General features: G+C 40.6%; 2 protein-coding genes across 8 annotated transcripts in view; both read right to left on the reverse strand.

Annotated features, from left to right (window-relative positions):
• Positions 1 to 23,434, reverse strand: part of LOC134212579 (dual specificity calcium/calmodulin-dependent 3',5'-cyclic nucleotide phosphodiesterase 1-like) — a 705,268-nt gene that overhangs the window by 271,539 nt on the left and 410,295 nt on the right. The gene's annotated exons all lie outside the window — the stretch shown is intronic.
• Positions 11,066 to 13,053, reverse strand: LOC134216732 (maltase 2-like). The gene is made up of 3 exons (XM_062695554.1): positions 12,523 to 13,053; positions 12,105 to 12,466; positions 11,066 to 12,051 (listed from the first exon to the last, which is right to left on the reverse strand). The coding sequence occupies exons 1-3, from the start codon at positions 13,021 to 13,023 to the stop codon at positions 11,091 to 11,093; spliced, it is 1,824 nt and encodes a 607-aa protein (XP_062551538.1). The 5' UTR covers positions 13,024 to 13,053; the 3' UTR covers positions 11,066 to 11,090.

Below are 23,434 nucleotides of genomic sequence, written 5' to 3' on the forward strand. Positions count from 1 at the left end.
AAGATTAGAGGAGTGTTGAAAGTAGATAGGGTAAGACGGTATAATATGCCCCCCCTAAGGCAAAACCTTGATAACTTTTTACTTTTCATCGCAATTTATGCAAACTTTGTGTTATTTGGTAGTGCAAGAAGTCACAAATGCATTGCCCGTGAGTAGTCATATAAAAATATTACGGATAACACGTATTAATGCTTTTTTGAAAAGTCGTGAAAAAATTGATTTCAAAAAGTGCCTGGGCAATACGCCCCACCTTAGCCAAAGACGTTCCAAAGCCCTCATTAGTATTTTATCAATCCCATAATAAAAAGGTTACAAGTCATTATGTGCTTGACACTAAAAAACCAACATAAGTCCATTTAATCAGGTTTTATTTACATTTCAATAATTTCCATATAATTTGAAAGCAACTGCTGCAAGCTCGCCGCGCTTGTGTCCAGTTGGTAAGGGCATATCGTCCTGCCTACCCTGGGGCGTTTTGGCCAGTAAAACATATTTTCAAAAATCGTTACGTTTTTGAAGATGGAAGCATTTTTATATCATATTAACCACTGAGAAAAGTTATTTTGTTGCCCAACTGAGTGCTCCCGTGCAAGTTTTGCGGACAGTATGCTAGCGTCGCTCCAGAATGTTGAGCAAACAAACATGAAAAGTTACATCAAAACAGTCACTTTTCGTATTTTGCTATTATTTTCATTATGTAATAAAAAAATACTTCCACATTCACATAGTAAGATGGTTTTACAAATATTTATAGGTACCAACTGATTTTGACCCTTAGTTAGTTATAGTTTTCTAGAAATCAAAGAGGGGCGTTTTGGCCAGGTGGGGCGCATTATACCGTCTTACCCTACAGTGAATAGAAAAAAAGAGACAGCGAGGAAGGAAAAAAAGTTGTAGACGGTATCTGGCTGGTGAACGCTCGAGAGTGTGGTTGTTTCCGAACCTGAATGAGAAGAAAAACTAAATATACGTGGGGCAAAATCGACATCTGTGTCTGAGATTCCGGGAAAGCTCCACCAACCGAGCGAAAGTGGATCGTACAGCGGCAGCGCCAGCAGCCGTGTGAGGGTATTGGCTGTATAGCATAGTGTGACCACTTGTGGCGGTTCCAAGCTCGGCGTAGGACCTATTCCGAAAAGGCCTTGGGGGAGCACGGCCCATATTCGCCCAGCCGACGCCCGAGAACAAACACCAAGAAGTGAGCAGTTTCGATATTTATGGCCACGTGGCCTTTCGACCAGTCGCGAAAAGGACCTGTTTTTGCAAGCTCTATTCATCTCGGTTCCTGCTCCAAGTCAAAGATGAACTCCAGAAAGCCCAATATGGCACGTTTATCTCTAGACTGGCATTTTATAAAATTGCAGAAAGCAAAACAACCCTTTCCCGTGCCTTCGGCGGAGTTCCACATCGGACGGTCACATTTCATCAACATGGGGACAACAACATCGACCGGGCACCAAATGACCCGGAGATCCAGCTCTTCCTCTGCAGCAGACGACCCTCCCTTTTGCTTAGGGTGCCAAGCAACCCAGAAAATCAGCCATTCCTTTGCCGAAGCCGGAACCCCCTGAGTCAAGGAAGAACAAAACCGAAATGACCGAAGGCTTTCCCTACCTGTCTGTGATGATATTTTGCGTGGGAGTGCTATCAGATTGGACAAATCCACGTTTGAATCTTTGTTTTCAAAATCACATACGTCCTTCTGAATAAGTACCCGGGAAATGTGCTCAACCACAGTATAATAGGCCAAGGTTTGAGCCATATGCCATACAATCTAACAACTAGGGGGTCCCGTAGCGTAGTTGGCTACACGTTCGCCTTACAAGCGAATGATCATGGGATCGATTCCCAGCCCCTCCACCACATCCCGTTGTGGCTTCGACGGTGTTAAGTCGAAGTTTAGTGCACTCGACTGACATCACATCGTTAGTGGAACCGATGTCAACATGGCCATCTCAGCGTTAGATAGCACTGTTTTCGATACGGTTAGAAGACACCAGGTATCAGGTATCAGGCCGTCGGCTCAGGAGGCACGTTACCCTCAATATGGGAGATTTGTGCCATCGCCTTCACTGGCCTTTCTCATCATTTACCTGGAAAAGGAAGAGGAGGTGAAGGTGGAAAGGAAAATGGAACAGATTTCTGGAGAAGGAAGATACATTCAGTAATACATATAACGATGCAATTTGGAAAACGCAATGAAACGCGAAGCATAAAATATACTGGATAAGTCACACAATGCGAATGCATATGATATACCATTTATAGGAAAGCCAATTATGTAAGCTCACACGCATTAAACTAGGGACTAAAGAGAGGTGTCACAAAAATACTGAGGGCGTAACAATGAACGAACGTCAAAGACGAAACACAGAGTACCCTGTGAAAAACGCATATTGCGAATCCATATAGGTGACAAACACAGAGTACATTGCAAAAAACGCATAATGCGAATCCATATAGGTGACAATTTGTTGAAAACTAAGTAAAAACATATTCATAACCCCATCCTTATTTAACCTCAAGTCGATATTGAATAAGAGTAGCCGATTATCTCGGAGAAGCAAAATGTTAACAACGCCATAGCTCGAGTTAGCGCAGCGAGGGCTAAATACTGTGAAGGGGGCCCTGGTGCTTCACATGCTCCGTTTGCGGTTAGGTTCTTATTAGGCCCTCCTAATAATTCATTCGTAGGTAAGCATAAAGCCGCATCACACCAAAAATTAGGGGTCACCTGTATGGTGGACTTCTACCACTTGAACAGGCAATCCGTAATGTTATTCTTAGCCAGATAACCAGCTGCCGACACCACACGGATATCTAGGCTGTTCGTGGAGAGAAGTTGACATTGACTTTACGTCAACTCTCAATGTGGCCGAACAGCCCGGTACTTGTACTTGATACGGTCAGAAGGCATACTACAATCCGTAGATGTTCCACGCCTCGGACATTTAAGCAGCCTTGGTGGAAGGCAGACTCACAACACAAGCGTAACGTTCGCCGCAAGGTACAATGATGGTTTTTCAAAAGCCGGAATATTGAGAACAGAACGCTTCTTCATCGCATCGAAGCAGAGTATGTTGAATATGTTTTTACTACTATCCGTAACTACATTTTTCTTGTTCAAGAGGAAGTTAAGTCGAACCCATCACCTTTTTTCGGTTCATCAACAGCAGGAAGATCTCGCAGCAGGTTCCATCGGAAGTGTCATTTTGTTACTTCTAGCTGCACCTCTGAAGCAGCTGATCTTTATGCCAGTTTCTTCAAGTCTGCGTATAACGCCATGACTCCTCCAACCTCAGCTGGCGCTATAGACTCCCTTCAATCGTACAACATCAATCTCCCATACCCGATATTTTCTACTGCAGAAGTAGTCTACTGCAGCGCTTTGAGCTCTATTGATCAATCAAAAGGCCCTGTCCGGATAGACTGCCACCAAGTTTTATCCAAAAGTGCTCCGATGTGATGGAACCTCCGGTTTGTCTAATTACCATGTTGAAAATTACCGTCCCATATATATTATGTGGTCTGGCGAAGACGTTCGAGCTCCTTATCCATGAAAGGCTGTATCCGGCTACCGACCCTATCATGTCTGAATAACAGCATGGATTAGTAAAAAAAGTTGTTGAACTGAAGCCTAGAAAAGCGATGTCAAGTGGATAGAATCTACATTGATTTTGCTAAAGCATTCGATAGGGTACCGCACACATTGTTACTCAAAAAGTTTGACCGCTTTGGATTGCACGATTGGATTATCGACTGGCTCTGGCTGTCAAAATAGGTGCTGAAAAGTCAGGCACATTTATGGCACCGCAGTTCCGCAAGGTAGCCACCTTGGTCCGTTGCTTTTTATACTTTTTGTCAACGATTTGTGCATGTATCTGCCACCACCGCAAAAGCTTCGTCGCAACGGCAAGAAATTCAACGACGTGTATCCTTCGAAAAGCTTGTACAGCTGTCTTGCGTACTTGAATATGCCGTACCAGTTTAGGCACCGTTCCAGAAAGTGCAGTCAGCCCGTATCGAACGTATTCAAAGCAGTTTTGTTCGGTTCACCCTCAGGAGATTGCCCTGGATCAATCCTTTGCGATTATCACAGTACAAACACCTCTCCGCCAGAGACGTGCATCTTTGCATAGGATGTTCGCCTTTGATCTGCTAAATCACCGGCTCGACTGTGCTGAGCTGCTGCAGTGTGTCGCTTTATATGTACCGGCACGCCGCTCCTGGCAATGGCATCTATCTGGGCCAAAAGACATACCTCCGTTTTCGGTCAGAACCGATCAGAACCAACCAAGATCTTTTAACCTGCTCAATAACTTGGCTGACTTCGTTTTAAACGTTAGTAGAACTTCCTTTAAAAATATACTTAGGAGTGTAAGTGTAGATGTAAGTTAATTGTTAGATGCAGCAGTCTGTGTACAGCATAGCTGAAGACGAACAAATAAATAAATAAATAAAACAAACCCACTACAAGAAGAAAAAACAGAATGAAGTATGTATAAATGATTATTGAAGCGCAGGAAATAATGAAGCAGAACGATATGTGGAGGTTTTATGGGAGAGTCCATGGCATACGGTGGAAGATAGCGTTATATCCCGTCATGTGCAACGAACAAGAAGGGATTTTACTGACAGATAAAACTGAAGTGGCTGCCTGTGAAGCCCTACACTTGATTATGTTGAAAAAGGCATTAAAGAGGTGAAGAACAATGAGGCTGCAAGAAAGGAACCGCCCCGGCTGAACTGCTTAAACATAGCAGTGAGGAACTTTATGAAGATCTGCATCATCTGCTAGCTGGTTTGACGGCATTACTTTCCACTTCTTTAAGAAAGGATACGGATTGGAGAGCGTCAATTACGAAGGAATAACTCTCCTTAATAGAGCGTACAAAATTATGTGCAATAAATTGTGACCGCTTGAAGAGTCCTTTGTCGGCAAATACCAGGCAGGTTTTGTGGGGGCCGATCAAAGACGGATCAAATGTTTACCCTGGGTCAAATCCTTGATAAATTCCGCAAGTGTAATTTGCAGACATATCATCTGCAGCGTACGATTTAGTGAAACTAAATGAATTTCGGCAAACATGGTTTTCCGGCTAAACTTTTATGGCTGAAACGTGTAACGTTGGACGGATTGATATCAAGTGTAAGGGTTGCGGATGATATTTCGAGATCATTTGTTCGGAAATTGGAAATGGTTCGGTTGTGGGCACCCTCTTTTCATTGACAAATCGGTCAATATCACTGAGTTTATCAACAAACATATTAATAAACTTATTTTATGCATTTTCTTCAAATTATTCAGCCATAATATGTTGTAATAATAAGTTTTATTATTTATTTGTTTTTTTTTTGGCACTTCTAACCATGCGCTTTTTGGAACTAAGCGTTGACCGATTTACACGCAACAAGTTGCATTCGACGGGAAATTCAGTCTTATTGTTTGCCATTTTAAAATTGGACCCCACAATGAGAAGAAAAACGCAAGATTAAAAAAATATGTTTTTTTTGCCTGCGATGTATATGAATGCAATATATGTAAATTGATGGAAAAAGTGTAATCCAACTTCCTAAAGTGCTATTTTTGACCTTTCTTAAGTGGGCTGCGAAATGGTGAGTTGACATCCGGGAAGGGGCGCCTAACATAGCTCTGGTCCTCACAAGTTCCAACACTCACGCTTCCACGGGTCTTCCGATGGCAATTGACCGCCAGCTAAGGGTTGCGTACTTAGCTGGTAGTGCAGCTCTAGGCACTGTTGTCCTTCTAACATCAGCTAGAGGAGAGGGTGCGTCCTGTGGGGACTGCCTAGGATGTGGTGGGGTTCGACAGTGGGCTCTGTTGAACTTCTATAAAAAGCTGCATGTGTCCCCAAGCAGGCCCTATCAAACCCACCATGTGCTGCCCAAAGCGCACTAGCCTAGTCCTGGTGTTGGGTAGGACTTTAAACAAATTTGACCTGACTGATCGAGCGTCTGTCCACCAAGGAGGTGCGGCTCCAACAGCGTCTGTTCTGGCATCCAGCGGCTGAGTATGAAATGCTATTCCTGGAAGCTATACTCCTTAAGATGGCAGCCCCATCCCGGTGGATAGGGAACCTTGGGCCAACAACCTACTGTTCCCGAAACATCAATTTGTTCGAGAATCCGATAATGAAAGAATACGGACTGATTTTACGGCGACGACTCTTAGCGCGAAACAACGGACACGAATAGGAACATGGAACGTTTTAACCCTAGCCCAGCAGGGTAAATTGGCACAACTTGCCAATGAGGCACGCCGCCGCATGAAGCTTGAGATCCTGGGACTGAGTGAAGTCCGTTGGCCAAACTTTTGGAGAACACAGAACGCCGTCGGGACAAGTTCTGCTATACTCTGGTTTACGAGGTGAACACGCTCCCGGCAACGCGGAGTTGGCTTCCTACTAAGCGCTCAGGCACACTCTGCGCTTATGAAGTGGGAACCTATAAGTGAAAGGATAATCGTTGCCAGATTTAGAACACGGGTCCGAAACCTTACTATAATCCAATGTTATGCACCAACCGATGCTGCCGATCTGCAAGACAAAGAGAACTTTTACAGTCAATTTAATGCCGTCGTAGATAGAATTCCGAAGGGTGATATTAAGATCTGTTTGGGCGACTTCAATGCGAAGATCGGATCCGACAACTCGAACCATGAGCGCATTATGGGACGCCATGGTCTCGGAGAAATGAGCGAAAACGGAGAGCTGTTCGCAGAATTTTGTGGTAATAACGACATGGTGATCGGGGGGTCGCCCTTCCCTCATCGACCGGTTTTTACAAGGTCACGTGGGTCTCCCGTGACGGCTTTACAGAAAATCAAATCGACCACATCTGCATCAGCCGAAAATGGAAAACAGCCTTCTTGATGTACGGAATAAACATAGTGCCGATATCGCGTCTGATCATCACCTCCTCATCGGCGAAATACGCCTGCGCATTGCGCGAATTCGTCGGCAGGAGGAAAGAGTTGGACGACGATTCAACACACGCCGACTGGAAGATGCCACGGTGAAACGGTCCTTCGTTGAAGAACTGGAGACGCGTGCTGCAGATATTCCGGAAGGTGGCGGCGTGGAAGACCAATGGACCGCCATCAAGAATGCCTTCATCACCACCACGAGAACAATCTGGGCGAACTACGCACCCAGAGAAAACAATGGATCACCGATGAGACCTGGAGAAAGATAGAGGAGCGAAGAGAAGCCAAAGCCGCGATAGAGCGATCCAAAACCAGAGGAGCCAAAGTCTTAGCCCGCCAACGATACGCGGATCTTGAGAAGGAAGTAAAACGCTCATGTCGACGGGACAAGCGAGCGTGGGAAGACTCTCTGGCCGACGAAGGAGCGAGAGCCGCTGCTACCAGGGACATTCGCCTCCTCTACAATATCTCACGACGCTTAAGCGGGCAAAGATGAATGCAACGATGCATGTGAAAGAGGCGAATGATCAGTTATTGACCGACTCAACTGACCAGCTGAAACGCTGGTTCGAGCACTTCTAACAACTTTTTCAAGTGCTAGCCAGGCCATCACCACCTCGGCATGATTTGCCTAGGATCCGACGTATAACACGCGTCAATACCGATGCTCCATCACTGCTAGAGATTCAAACAGCCATCCAAAGCATGAAATCGAATAAAGCCCCAGAGGTCGATCGCATATCAGCCGAGGTGCTCAAAGCTGACCCTATGACATCCACTCAATTACTGCATCGTTTAGTTCATAATATATGGGACACCGCAACTTTCCTGGTCGACTGGATGCGTGAAGGTGTCCAAAAAAGGGTGACCTGACTGTATGCGGTAACTGGCGAGGCATTATGTTGCTGTGTACCGTTCTCAAAGTTCTATGCAAAATTATCCTAGCCCGGATTCAGGAGAAGGTCGATGCGACTCTCCGGCGGCAGCAAGCCGGATTCCGTGCCGGAAGATCCTGTGTGGACCATATTGTCACGCCCTGCTCACGCTCCGCTTCTGGAGCAGGTCAACGAATTCCAAGAGTCCCTTGACTTGGTATTCATTGACTACGAAAAAGCTTTCGACCGTCTCAATCACGAGAATATGTGGGGCGCCCTGAGACGCAAGGGGGTTCCTGAGAAAATCATCGGCCTCATCGAGGCACAGTACGAGGCCTTCTCGTGTAGAGTGCTGCACAATGGGGTCTTGTCCCACCCTATCCGGGTCGTAGCTGGTGTGAGGCAAGGATGTATTCTATCACCGTTACTGTTCCTCATCGTAATCGACGAGATTCTGGTAGATGCGATTGACCGTGAACCAAACCATGGGCTGTTATGGAAGCCTATATAACCATGGAGCACCTAAATTACTTCTTGAATTGGCGGATGATGTTGCACTCCTCGCGCAACGGCGCTCTGATATGCAGAGTAAGCTCAACGACCTTGCCGAGGGCTCCTCTTCGGCAGGTTTAGTCATCAACGTCAACAAAACCAAATCGTTGGATGTAAACACGGCGACTCCTTCCAGTTTCACAGTAGCCGGGCAACCAGTGGAGAATGTTGAAAGCTTCCAATATCTTGGTAGCCAAATGGCGTCAGACGGCGGTACCAAGATCGACATAGGAGCACGGATCAAGAAAGCAAGGGCTGCCTTTGCGAGTTTAAGAAATATCTGGAAAAACAGGCAGATAAGTGAACGCACCAAAATACTAATTTTCAACTCTAACGTGAAATCTGTGCTGTTATAGCGGGCTTGGTAGTCATATGGCTACTGCTTCTGCCTCATACGCAGGAGGTCGTGGGTTCAATCCCAGGTCCGTTCCATTCTCCTACTTTGTATCTTTCTCTTTATTTCTCATGTTCTAGCAATCGCTAGAACTGGAAATGGACTTCCATACCGTTTCCATTACTATTCCTATACCTTCAACTTTGAGTATTCTAGCAGTAATCTGCTAGAATTGGAAATGATCTATAGAGCTCGTTTCCTACATCCAACTAGAAATTCCATCAGTTACCTTCTCCTATCACATTGGCATCACATTGGCAGCTCGTTAACCAAGACGGACCTCTGCCTCCAACCTTACCCAGAAACTCCAACAAATTCCGCATGAACTCGTGGCAAGTGCAGAGGTATATTCGGCTTGCGGTGGGCGAGTGATTGCATCATCATTTCCTCCTCCTTCCCAACATTGACTTGCATTCTGCCGTGGCAGGCGCCAGTATGACCTAACAAATGAGATCACCAGTACTTGCACATTGAAGATGTGTGCTAGTCCCAAGCAAACATCTGTTGGTTCCCTATGCAAGAACAGCTGATCTAGTCATAATGGAGTAGCAACTACGAGCAGTCAATCAAGATCAAGTTCAAGCTCAAGCTCTAACGTGAAATCTGTGCTGTTATCCTCTAGCGAAACATGGTGTGTATCAGTGGAGAACACTCAACGGCTGCAGGTGTTCATTAATAGATGCCTGCGATTTTTAATTCGGGCCTGGTAACCTCACAACTGGATCTCAAACAATGAGCTCCATCGTCGTTGTCACCAGAGGCCGATAGCAACAGAAATTCGGGATCGGAAGTGGGGCTGGGTCGGCCACACTCTACGTAGGGGCGGAAACGAAATCTGTAAACAAGCATTAGACTGGAACCCAGCGGGACATCGCAGCAGAGGCAGACCCAGAAGCTCATGGCGGCGAAGCCTCAATAAAGAAATAAAAGAAGTCGACCGAAATCTAACCTGGCAACAGGTTAAAGCGATAGCCGGGCAACGCTCAGGATGGAGATCTTTCAAGTCGGCCCTTTGCACCACCGGAGGTGTACAGGAATGAGATTTTTCATTGTAAAAAAATGTATTTTGGCCATAACTTCAAATCCCATAGTCCGATTCCGCTATTTTCAAAACGAAACAATGGGACAAGACTCCGCGTCGAATGCAACTTGTTGCGAGCAAATCCGTTAAAGATAAGTGCCTGAAAAATGAATGAGAATTTTGAATGTGTTTCTCATGTAAATTTTGATTTTTGGCCATAACTTCGAAACCCATAGTCCGATCTGTCCAATTTTCAATACGAAACAATGGGATTCTGCGTCGAATGAAACTTGTTGCGAGTAAATCGGCTACGAGTAAGTGCTTAGAAAGTTAAGTAAGTACCACATCATCACTTCCTTCCTCTCCCTAGTTACGGTGAAAATGGGCGTGGCCAGGAGTAGCTCATGCTTTTGTTATTTTTTTTAAGACAGAAATCAAGGACCACTCCACTTCTTGGTTTCTGATAGCATTCTAGATAAGGATATCAAAGGTAAAACATGAGTATCACTAGTGTCCAATCTACGAATTACACCGTAACAATGCTAATGCTAATGCTAAGAGTAAGTGCCTAAAAGTGAGTGAAATTTTTCTTGAAAAAAATATATATTTTGGCCATAATTTCGAAGCCCATAGTCCGATTAGGATTTCAATACGAAACAATGGGACAAGATTCAGCGTCGAATGCAACTTGTTGCGAGCAAATTGGTTAAGGATAAGTGCCTGAAAAATGAGTGAGATTATTTTGCGCACACACAGACACAAACAGACATCACCTTAATTCGTCGAGTTGAGTCGATTGGTATATAACACTATGGGTCTCTGGGACTCCTATAAAAAGTTCGTTTTTGAAGCGAACATATAGCCTTTACGTATACTTTGTATACGAGAAAGGCAAAAATGATTCAAATCGATGAAATCAAACCAATTTCTTCTCTAGCAGTAAGATTGTACATCTAGCTTCCCATTGGTATAAAAATGTAGACATAATACCAACTAGAACCAAAGTTGTGGGCCGAACCTCTTCCTCTAACCTTAGACGGATTAAAAAAGCAGGGCGTTGTAGTCTCGATAATAATAATAATACAACAAAACCTGCCGAAGCCGTCATTTCCCCTATATAGAAGACAAAAAACTCACTAATGACAAAAAATAAATAATCTCGAACTGATTTTTTTGCACTAAAATCAGTAAAAAAGTGAAAAGAGTTCGGACATTCTCTTCATTCCGTTCAACTCCTTATGATATTCAGAGTACGTAAAGAAAAAACAACAGTAACCTCACATTAGATTCATCTTTAATATCTTACAAGAACAAATACTTCACTATAGCTATCGCCAGCAATCCAACCGACAAATGAACACCAACCGCCGCGCTTACTCCAACTCCAACAACGATGGCTTCGTACGGACCTAACCTAAGCTCTGCGGTGTTGACGGTATCGCCGACCTTATGGCGGGAATCGGTGCCAACCAGTCTGACGGTGGTGTTTTCTCCGGCAAAACTGTACAGGTCCGTCACATCCACGGTGTGGGTGTCTCCACGGAAGTTAACCACCGTTATGTAATAGGGATCCAACTGACGGTTTTCGTTTTGTCGAAGGAACCGTACAAATGCAAACACATCATCGTTGAATGCACGGGAGTGAAACTCTCCGTGAGTCAAAATGCGTTCCTTGCGCAACTGCATGCAATCCACGTAAAAATGATAGGTGCTGTAATCAGATTCCTTTTGTTTCAGCAAATTTGTTTGCCTGTAATATGGATGCATCGGAAGCCAGGTGCTTGATGAATTTGAAAAACCTGCGTTGTATGTGTCATCCCAATGGTATGGGGTTCGCTGAGGGTCCCTCGAAGCCCATTTGTAGTCAGTTGGACCCAGGTTGCACCCTTGAGGATCCTTACTATCTTCGTACGACATGTCACGATAGTCTTCCATGCCGATTTCTTCACCATTGTACACTACTGCAACTCCTGGGAGCGTCATCAATATCAGTGCCATTCCATCGATGCGTTCCCTTCCGTAGTTGCTAGCAATACGAGGCTTATCATGGTTACCCAGGACCCAGTTGGTGATCTTTCCACGAGGCATGTTTTCCAGAAAACGGTCTATATAGTATTTAAAGTCCGAAGCCTTGGAGTCACTGCCCAGGTCCTCGATCATTGCAAAGTTAAACGGAAAGTGAGCTCTTTGCTGTGTACCGTCATCGGACTCGTAGAACTTCATGGTCATGGTTAAATTAGCGTATGCTTCGGTCATCATGATGCTGAAATAAATGTATTAACTAATTTGCTTCTCTATGGAATCATCTAAACTTACATGGTTTCGGATCCACTCTCCTGAACATAATCGTCGATAAGTTTACGCCAGCGGGCGATTACTTCGTACGTCTCCGGGCGATCTTTTGTATAGATGTGATGCGTGTAACCATAGCTGTAGGGGTCTGAGGGATCGTTGATCGGTTCATCCACCAAATCCTCTACCTCAAACATATGATTAATGGCATCAATACGGAAGCCTGATGCTCCTTTTCTCATCCAGTAGAGTAGAATTTCGTCGAACTCCTTAATCACCGCTTCATTACGAAAGTTCAAATCCGGTTGACCAACAGCGAACTGGTGCAAGTAATATTGCTGACGAATTTCACTCCACTGCCAAGCGGATCCGTAGAATACGGATTGCTGTGGAAGATATACTTTGTTCAAAACCACTCAAGATCTGAAATTCTCAGACTTACCCAATTGTTAGGCGGTGAGCGAGTTCCATTTACCAGTTTACCTTCATTCCAGACGTAATAATCTGTGTAGGGATCCGTCCGGTTCTCCGACAGAATAAACCATTCGTGTTGATTACTTGAATGATTGGGAACGAAGTCCAATATGATCTTGATTCCCATCGTTTTCGCTTCGGTAAATAGTTCCTCAAGGTCACTGTTTGTGCCGAACAGTGGATCCACCGTTATGAAGTCACTCACGTCATATCCGAAATCTTCTTGAGGCGATTGGAAGATTGGACTGAGCCACGTGGCCTCGAACCCGGAATCCTTGAGATGCTGCAGCTTTCTCGTGATTCCCTTAATATCTCCAACTCCATCGCTGTCCGTATCGTAAAATGATCGTGGGTAGATTTGGTAAAAAACGGTCGTCTCCCACCAGTCTTTCTCAGTGGAATCTTGCGCCGCCACTAGAAGGACGGCTGTCGCCACCAGCAGCGACAAAGATACCCTGAGACTAACCATGACGATTGCTTTTGTCGACTGATAACTGTCTTGACCGTGTGAGCTCTATATATAGACAATTGCCGGGATGCCTCTCCCGCAGGCTTGTATAAGGAGCAGTGTTTCTAAAAAGCCAAATATGCAGTACCAAGTGAATAGAGACAACGACTTTAATTTTACTGAAAAATAACGGTTGTCCAGTTTTATATTCAGAATTTTTCATTTTCACAGGAACCATGTTTCATTTGCTGATTATATATTTCTAATACATTAAATGATTTTCTACTCAAATTAATCTTTTAAATGTTTTTCATCTTCACTAGATGTGGTGTTTATGTTTAGATCCCTGGCAGTTACTTTACATAGAACCAAACACAGAATATACTACATTTGATACATTGTTATGATCTTTTCTTTGTTTAAAGATTTTTGTTTATAGGAACTTATGCGCACCGATTGAAATGTTCCCTGGAAAAAGTTACTAAACAAAACGAGTTTCCGTGTGAAATTTGTAAAGCAAAAACTGATTACGAATTGAGTTTTTGTCGCTGAGTGATCAAAACCAATTTGGGAAACACTGGTGTAGGCACTTAACGAGATTCGCACAGGTAGGCGTTTGCTGAAAGCGCATACGAAGGCTGATGCTGTCTGCGTTATTGAGATAGAACTGTTTTGCATTTCAGAATTACACTTGATAGAAATGCTGGCAGTCCAAAAATAAATCATCATCATTCATGACATATACATCATTCGAACTATAATTCAGCATGAAGATTTACAATACGCAATTCATTCCGCTTGGGGCGCGTAAAATTATGACCTCGCCATTATCGATAGCTTATCTGACCATTCATACTCAATCGTTTCAAATGTTGTATTCAATTAAAGCTGGACAGTAGAGATTTATTGATTGAAATGGAATGGGTCACAATTGAGATAATTGTGTAATACAGACAGTAAAAAAACAGATTAATTCAACTAACGGTAATGAACGATCTATTATTACATGAAATAAACTTAAAAATATCATTTTTAAGAGAATGTGACTTAATATTTCGTATTCGTATGTAAGCATGTCCATCGACCGAGCTAGTATTTAAGATTGGTCTGGTCATTTAATCGAAAATGCCGTTTAGCAAAATAGTGTGAAATGTGAAATTTTGGTGGAAATCGCCATTTGGCTGAACGACCGAAAAAGTTGTTTTGCCGAACAGATCGTTTGGTCGAATAGGTCATATGAGAAAAGAGGTGTCTCGCTTCTCACACCTCTTTTCTCACTTCTCAATCTACACTTATCATTTCTCATTTCTCGCTTTTTATTGTGAAAAGTGAGAAGTGCAAAAGGAGCGGCCAAAATGAGTATTGAGAAAAGAGGTGTGAGAAGTGAGAAGTGAGACATCTCATCTCTCACTTCTCACTCCTTTTCATTTCTCAACAAGTAAGGAGCTGGATGTGAGATGTGAAAAGTGAGAAATGAGACGCGTTCCTTCCTACTTTACGTTTCTCACTTCGCACTACTTATTCCTCACATCAAATTTTCTCGGGAAACTCTTCGGAATTCTCGCTAGAAACAGTTAAGGAGTTCTTCATCAGATTGTCACTTAAAAAATCCTCGGAAAATTGTCCGGGATTTCCTATAAAATTGTTTGTGATTCTGTAAGGAGACTTCTCCGAAATATTTTGCGAAATTCTTCGGAATCCCATCGATAATTTTTTCGGAAATTCTCCTAGAACTTTTCTCGAATTTCCTGAAAATATTATTCGGAAGCTCAACAAAATTTTCTTTAAAATTAAAATTTCCTTAAATTCTCCAAAATTTCTTGAAACTTCAAAAAAAAACCTTGAAGTTCTTTTGATTTTCTTTCGGAAAATTGTTCGAGATGTTTTCCGAAAATTGATCGGAATTTAATGAAGAAATTATTAGTAATTTTCTCAAAAAATGTTCGGAATGCCCTCGGGAAAATACTTGGAATTTTCTCAGAAAATTCTTTAGAAATCTCGAGATTTTTTTTTTGATTTGTTTTTCGGAATTACCTGTGTAAATCAATCCGCTTTGATTTTTTTAAATTTCTATCAGGGGCGATTCAAGTATGACGTCCAGTACGTTTTGGGATTTTTAGACCCCTCACCCTACCTAGAACCTGTGACATCATTTTTTAACGACCCCTCACTTATTTTCAATTTACTCGTGAAATTTTTCAAAATTTCCACTGAATTCTTTTTCAAAACAGAAATTTTTATTTATTAATTCTTAATTCTTAATCTTTATACATCAAAACTCGGAAACTATTGATCTGATCGGCGTGAAAATTTGTATGCAGAGGTATCTGGGGAAGATTCTTAAGATGGTTCGAGACGATGGTTCCTTTATTCAAGTGAATGTTTAAGGATTCATCCCTCCTCAAAAAGGAGCACAGCAAGGCCCAAGCGAGGAACCTTCCAGATATGATTCCTAACTACTACATATTTATAATTACATAAGATGAAATTTTTAGAGATGAGCCAGCCTAGGGCTGAAAATCTCGATGAATAAAGACAATCAAAATGAAACGGAAAATAAAATTAACATTAAAAGCATTTATAAATTGTTTTGATTTCAAAAAAATCCTGGACGAGGAGGACAGGAACATAGAGATGACGACATATAAAGTGGGGATAATTTCTGTTCTTCCGATTAGAGATGGAGAAAGTAAAAGTTCCAAACTTTCAGAAACTGTTCATAATGTTTTTTTATTTGCTTATTAGCGAGGAACATTGCTATGATTGTCGAAAACTGAGGATTCGGAAGTGATTAGGATTAAAACATGGTTTATATTTGTTCAACGTTTCAAAACGGGGTTGATGTCTTCATCAAGGGAAAAATATTGACACTAATCAAGGTCCATACATAATATTTTCCTTCAAATTTAATAATTTTCTCAGGTCCATTTTCCTGATACTTGAATTATATTTTCTAGGAATGTAAGAGCCACTTGTTCATGCTGACCGCCCTAACGGAGTCCCAAACATAGATTCATCACAAGTGAAACGAGCAACATCGAGCAAAAGACCTCATCACAACTCTCCTCACGGACCAAGAACAGAATTTTGTCAAACTAAAAATAAATAAATTCTTATATTGAAATGCACAATTCTGTTTTGCATCCAATCCAGCTAATTCAACACGTTTAAAAATATTTGAGTCCTATCGTTGTGGTATGTCCTAATGTTGCAGTAGTGTTATAGTTGTCCAATCTGGATATGATAGCATTAAAAACAATTGTGGGTACGCTAAAACTCTTCGGATTTACGACTAGAACAGCTTTTGTTTGACAAAATTCCGTTTCAAATGATGAAAAATCAACATTTTTCGGTAAAAATATGAACCTTTTGAGCCTATTATTGCGGTTGTGCTAAGGTCCTATTGTTGCAGTATCGCTCTCCATGAGAATTACATGCAATACCGCAACAATAGGTCTGTCCTTCAAAAAATATAGCAACGATAGGCAACTGCGTCCTATTATTGCGGTAGTTGGTTTTTATTGTGATAAAAACAAAACAACATAAGTTCAGCACAATTGACGTAAGATTTACAAAACAATATCCCAAGTAACAATTTCCATGCTTCTTGGATTTATTTAATTCTTATAGCGGATTTATAATAGCAATCACCATAGCTAGTTACTTAGTTTTATTGTCTATCTTATTGCTATCAATAAACCTCTCATAAATATGCTGAAAAAGCTTCAAACGTCAAAAGCTTATTGATCTTATGAGCGACTCTACAGTTGTGTTGGAGAGCGTGATAAATCCTATTTCCACAGCTGGATCAAAACCAAAATTTTTGGTCGTAATGTGGTAAAATGAGTAACCCCAATAAGAATATTTGCATTGCAAAGAGTTTATAAAGGTGTTTAATAAGAGCAACATTTTTCTAATCGAAATTTATGATGGCCATATTGAAAATGGAGAAGCATTTTCAAGTCGCTAAAATTTATCACTGACATGCATGATTAGGTAATGTTTTCATCGCGTAAAACCCTTTTTTGATCATTGGTTTTCATTAGAAATATATTGGGGAGAAATATCAATATATTCAAGGGAGATTAGGGATATTGCTGCTACAATTATTATAAATATAATGGCCAAAACTACATTATTTTGAGAGCGCGTGGTGTTCAATCTTACTTTTTTCCTAGTTTTCACCATGAAATTGAACGCGCACATCATTCCGATGGAAGCACATTGTAAAACAATCCGAAAATAATATTTTTTAGTAGTCATCCTCATCATGATTTTCATCAACATTTTATGTTGTTATTATTTTTCTGCAAAGTTTTGTTTCCCTTTTTTCAAAGCAAGATTTCTGACAGCTGCCGCAGCCAAATTCCCTTTTTTGCAGGCGGTTTAAAAAGGATTTCTAAATACTCTTATAACAGGTTTATAGTGGTTATCTAGAGAGGGCCACTTCGTCATATCTTACACTTATAGTGGTCATCAAAAGGTTGTCGTGTAATATTGGGTTTTATTGTTAGCTCTTATAAATTGATCTTGAAAACCATCCCTAGAGTGGAATAAAACTTGAAATGTTACTTGGGTAGTTAACGACCAACCTATTCAACTACTACAATGTGGAAATCGACCAACAGGTAATAAAGAATTTTTGAAATCATTTTTTTTTGACACGGTGCTTAACCCCTCCATAATAGGCCGTTTTACCCTATTTGTATAAGAATAAAAAATCCGTGTCAGCCAAATGTTAAGTTCAATTGAAAAGAGTGTATGGTAAACCTATATAAGCAATTATTCCTCTTGAAAATGTTACCTTAGGAATTTAGACATTAATTGTTAATCTATAATTTCCATCTGTAGATGAATGTGAGATTGTTTATTTTTATTAAAGATATTTCAACATAACAAAAAGTATAATTAAACGGGATTTCCTTCAAAAAACACACTGCTCGCGGAGCAACGCTAAAACTCGATCGGTTGCTCTAGGATCTCGCGATACACTGCCTAAGCTCTCTCCTCAGGTCTGCTTCAGGGATCGTCGTGTGTCTCACTCTCTCTTACATGAATATTGAACTAATTTATCTTAGCTTCCATATACCACAATGTGTTGCTTGCGCAAGCTAAACAAACCACGCTGTTAATGATTTCCAATTGTTTGAGCATTACTTCCTATCTCTACCGTCTGCGATGGTTCACCACATGTTTTTGGCTGGCGGCGAATTGCCACGACTGCTTTGATTAATATTTTGGTGGATCTCCGTTGTGGTTCATATAAAGCCTACTTCGATGCTATCAAATCTATTAGATAATATATAATATTGCCTTTCCATAATTCAAACCCAATACCATTTCACTGCCACATAATTATTATCCCGAAACTGTTTTTTTTTCAATTTCCAGATAAATAAGGCCGTTACAAATATTTAATATAAATTATGTCCTACTGGTCTCCGAAAGGTCAAAGGGAGGCATAATTATGTCAAACTTATTATAAAAACTGCCTTAAAACGTTATTAAAAATAAGTTAAGGGACAAGTAAAACGATATTGAATGATTTATCAATAAAATGAGGGTGCCCATAACCGAACCAATAAAGGTGCCCACAACCGAATTTCGCAGCCTTTTTGGAACGAGAAGAAAAAAAATCGCGCTAAAATTTTGATGGCAATCGACATTGGGCCTCAAAATAGATTAAATTTACTGTGTAAATACGCATTAGAACTCACTTTTTGAATTAAATCCTTTAATTTATGACACTTTGAAACAGGCCAAAAAAATTTCGTGTTGTTTTTTTGTACGAAAAATTTATTTGTTTTGGGTTCAAAGTAGAGATGCCCATCCGGTTTGATATTGAGCACAAAACATCATGCTATTATAGCAAACAAATGACGGTTGTCAGAATGACAGCGTCTCTTATCTGTCAAAAGATACATAGGGGTGCCCATAACCGAACGGTGCCCACAACCGAACCTCCTCCCCTACTAGTCGAACCAGCCCGATCTTGCTCGGGTTGTTTTTACTTCGTCATAAATGTCAATCGTTTAGTCGTCGTCCTCTAGATCGATTTCTGTTCGAGCTTGATGGCTTTCTTCAGAATTCATGGAAACGTAGCATTTTTAATTTGTTCAACTTTCCCAGCAAAATGTTATATTTTTGCCTTTCTCGTACAACAAAGTTGTACCGAAAGGCTATCATTTCACTCCGAAAACGAACTTTATATAGAAGCATCGGAGACCCATAGTGTTGTATACCAATCAACTCAGCTCGACGAGCTGAGCACATGTCTGTCTGTCCGTGTGTATGTGTGTATGTATGTGTGTGTATGAGTGTGCACAAAAGCTAAGAAAAACATTAGACAACTTTTCATATTGTAATCTTTATCCGATTTTCTCGCAACAGTTTCATTCGATAGGGACCTTGTTGATCACTATTGAGTTTCATAACGATCGACCGCTGCGCTTGAAAGTTATGAAGAAAATGGTACATCGAACCATATAAGCCCCACATAAGGTTGGTGTCTTGACTAAATGCGAGAAAGGCAGCATCACAGCTCGGTGAATTAAAATGGGTTTTTGATATACATAAACACAGAAGAGCCCAAAACGATTCGATTGGTGAGTACATCTTGCAAATCGGTCAGCCCATTCGTGAGTTATATTGCCTCAAAGGAAATGTAAACTCATTTTTATATAGGGCTTCCAATCATGGTTTGAACTAGTGAAAAGCGTATCATGGTTTGAACCATTTTGAAATCAGTAGAAATTACCATCTCATTGGCAGGAAATGAACCTAAAACAGTATGAATGGCATATTTAGGTATACAGGAAGTGATAGACTTTATTTAAACATTCGTACATATTGTTTAAGTAATAAAATAAAAGCGATTTAAAACGTCCTGAATTTGCGCTAAATTCCCCCACCAGTGGCATAATTTCAAAAGCTCGCAAAGGACGCATTTCATGACACCGGAGTGAGATCAATATACCAAAAGAACGCTATTTTTATCTGTAATCGATTGACATCATCATACAATTGAGAAACAGTTTTAAATAGTTAAAATAGTAACATTTATACAAGGTAAAAACTGATCATGGTTTGAACTAAATTCGTATCATGGTTTGAACTTGTAAATGCAGTCATGTTCTGCTCCTGTCCGCTAGACGCGCTGCATGCGCCTAGCTGGAGCATTTTGTTTACATTTCCAATATGAAAAAATCGCAATTTTCATATCGATAATTTAGACGATTTTCACACGTTTTGAGTTACTAATCTAATGCGAGAAGATGAATAGTAGAACGAATTTGCTTTTCTATAGATTTCCTCAGCGTTTCATGCATGTTATTAGTAATATATGTGGAGCTGCTGGCTTCTGCAGTAGTTCAAACCATGGTACGAATTTAGTTCAAACCATGAACAGTTAGTTCAAACCATGGAACGAATCAAAGTTATGTAACTATTAAGTTTTTTCAATGAAACTAAGCATAAATATGTGCACCCAGGATGTTTTTAAAAAGATAATGAAGTAAGCTTCCATATAAACTAGAAATCGCAGTTCTAACATGTCCCTTTCATAAAATAGATCAACTTTGTTCTGCCGGCTGAAACCCGCCATTTGGTTCAAACCATGATTGGATACCCTAGATAGATTAATATATTAATTGTTTATTCGTCTTCGATTGAATCGTACAGACTACTCAAAATAATAAAATAATAAATAAATAGTTACTGAGTAATAAAGGACGTGACCAGAAGTAAGGAAACCTTCCCAAGCAGATCTTCTCATACTCATGAATGGTTCTATCATTTCACTCCGAAAACGAACTTTATATAGAAGCATCGGAGACCCATAGTGTTGTATACCAATCAACTCAGCTCGACGAGCTGAGCACATGTCTGTCTGTCCGTGTGTATGTATGTGTGTATGTGTGTGTATGTGTGTGCACAAAAGCTAAGAAAAACATTAGATAACTTTTCAAATAGTAATCTTAAACCGATTTTCTCGCAACAAGTTTTGTTCGATAGGGGACAAAGCCTTGTTGATCACTATTGAATTTCATAACGATCGACCGCTGCGTTTGAAAGTTATGAAGAAAATGGTACATCGAACCATATAAGCCCCACATAAGGTTGGTGTCTTGACTAAATGCGAGAAAGGCAGCATCACAGCTCGGTGAATTAAAATGGGTTTTTGATATACATAAACACAGAAGAGCCCAAGACGATTCGATTGGTAAGTACATCTTGCAAATCGGCCAGCCCGTTTGTGAGTTATATTGCCTCAAAGGAAATGTAAACTCATTTCTATATAGGGCTTCCAATCATGGTTTGAACTAGTGAAAAGCGTATCATGGTTTGAACCATTTTGAAATCAGTAGAAATTACCATCTCATTGGCAGGAAATGAACCTAAAACAGTATGAATGGCATATTTAGGTATACTGGAAGTGATAGAGTTTATTTAAACATTCGTACATATTGTTTAAGTAATAAAATAAAGCGATTTAAAAACGTCCTGAATTTGCGCTAAATCCCCCCCACCAGTGGCATAATTTCAAAAAGCTCGTAAAGGACGCATTTTATGACACAGGAGTGAGATCAATATACCAAAAGAACGCTATTTTTATCTGTAATCGATTGACATCATCATACAATTGAGAAACAGTTTTAAATAGTTAAAATAGTAACATTTATACAAGGTAAAAACTGATCATGGTTTGAACTAAATTCGTATCATGGTTTGAACTTGTAAATGCAGTCATGTTCTGCTGCTGTCCGCTAGAAGCGCTGCATGCGCCTAGCTGGAGCATTTTGTTTACATTTCCAATATGAAAAAATCGCAATTTTCATATCGATAATTTAGACGATTTTCACACGTTTTGAGTTACTAATCTAATGCGAGAAGATGAATAGTAAAACGAATTTGCTTTTCTATAGATTTCCTCAGCGTTTCATGCATGTGATTAGTAATATATGTAGGAGCTGCTGGCTTCTGCAGTAGTTCAAACCATGGTACGAATTTAGTTCAAACCATGAACAGTTAGTTCAAACCATGGAACGAATCAAAGTTATGTAACTATTAAGTTTTTTCAATGAAACTAAGCATAAATATGTGCACCCAGGATGTTTTTAAAAAGATAATGAAATAAGCTTCCATATAACTAGAAATCGCAGTTCTAACATGTCCCTTTCATAAAATAGATCAACTTTGTTCTGCCCGCTCACTGAAACCCGCCATTTGGTTCAAACCATGATTGGATACCCTAGATAGATTAATATATTAATTGTTTATTCGTCTTCGATTAAATCGTACAGACTACTCCAAAATAATAAAATAATAAATAAATAGTTACTGAGTAATAAAGGACGTGACCAAGTAAGGAAACCTTCCCAAGCAGATCTTCTCATACTCATGAATGGTTCTATCATTTCACTCCGAAAACGAACTTTATATAGAAGCATCGGAGACCCCATAGTGTTGTATACCAATCGACTCAGCTCGACGAACTGAACACATGTCTGTCTGTCCGTGTGTATGTATGTGTGCATGCGTGAGTGTACTGTGTATGTGTGTGTGCGCACAAAAGCATTGAAAAACATTACATAACTTTTCACATAGTAATCATTAACTGTTTTTCTCGCAACAAGTTTCATTCGAAAGGGGACAAAGCCTGGTTGATCACTATTGAATTTCATAACGACCGCTGCGTTTGAAAGTTATGAAGAAAATGGTACATCGAACCATATAAGCCCCACATAAGGTTGGTGTCTTGACTAAATGCGAGAAAGGCAGCATCACTGCTCGGTGAATTAAAATGGGTTTTTGATATACATAAACACAGAAGAGCCCAAAACGGTTCGACTGGAGAGTAAATTATGCAAATCGGTCAGCCCATTCATGAGTTATATTGCCTCAAAGGAAATGCAAACTCATTTATATATAGGGCTTCAATCATGGTTTGAACTAGTGAAAAGCGTATCATGGTTTGAACCATTTTGAAATCAGTAGAAATTACCATCTCATTGGCAGGAAATGAACCTAAAACAGTATGAATGGCATATTTAGGTATACAGGAAGTGATAGACTTTTATTTAAACATTCGTACATATTGTTTAAGTAATAAAATAAAGCGATTTAAAACGTCCTGAATTTGCGCTAAATCCCCCACCAGTGGCATAATTTCAAAAGCTCGCAAAGGACGCATTTTATGACACAGGAGTGAGATCAATATACCAAAGAACGCTATTTTATCTGTAATCGATTGACAACATCATACAATTGAGAAACAGTTTTAAATAGTTAAAATAATGCATTTATACAAGGTAAAAACTGATCATGGTTTGAACTAAATTCGTATCATGGTTTGAACTTGTAAATGCAGTCATGTTCTGCTCCTGTCCGCTAGAAGCGCTGCATGCGCCTAGCTGGAACATTTTGTTTACAT

The sequence above is a fragment of the Armigeres subalbatus genome, chromosome 2, assembly GCF_024139115.2.
Source record: "Armigeres subalbatus isolate Guangzhou_Male chromosome 2, GZ_Asu_2, whole genome shotgun sequence".
In the NCBI taxonomy this organism is placed as follows: domain Eukaryota; kingdom Metazoa; phylum Arthropoda; class Insecta; order Diptera; family Culicidae; genus Armigeres; species Armigeres subalbatus.

What these genes read in the sequence shown, in the direction of transcription:
- LOC134216732 (XM_062695554.1), bottom strand. Translation starts at nt 13,023, where the DNA reads ATGGTTAGTCTCAGGGTATCTTTGTCGCTGCTGGTGGCGACAGCCGTC. An exon ending in GCTCACCGCCTAACAATTGG is followed by an intron (nt 12,467 to 12,522) that starts GTAAGTCTGAGA and finishes TATCTTCCACAG; the next exon opens with CAATCCGTATTCTACGGATC. An exon ending in GAGAGTGGATCCGAAACCAT is followed by an intron (nt 12,052 to 12,104) that starts GTAAGTTTAGAT and finishes CATTTATTTCAG; the next exon opens with CATCATGATGACCGAAGCAT.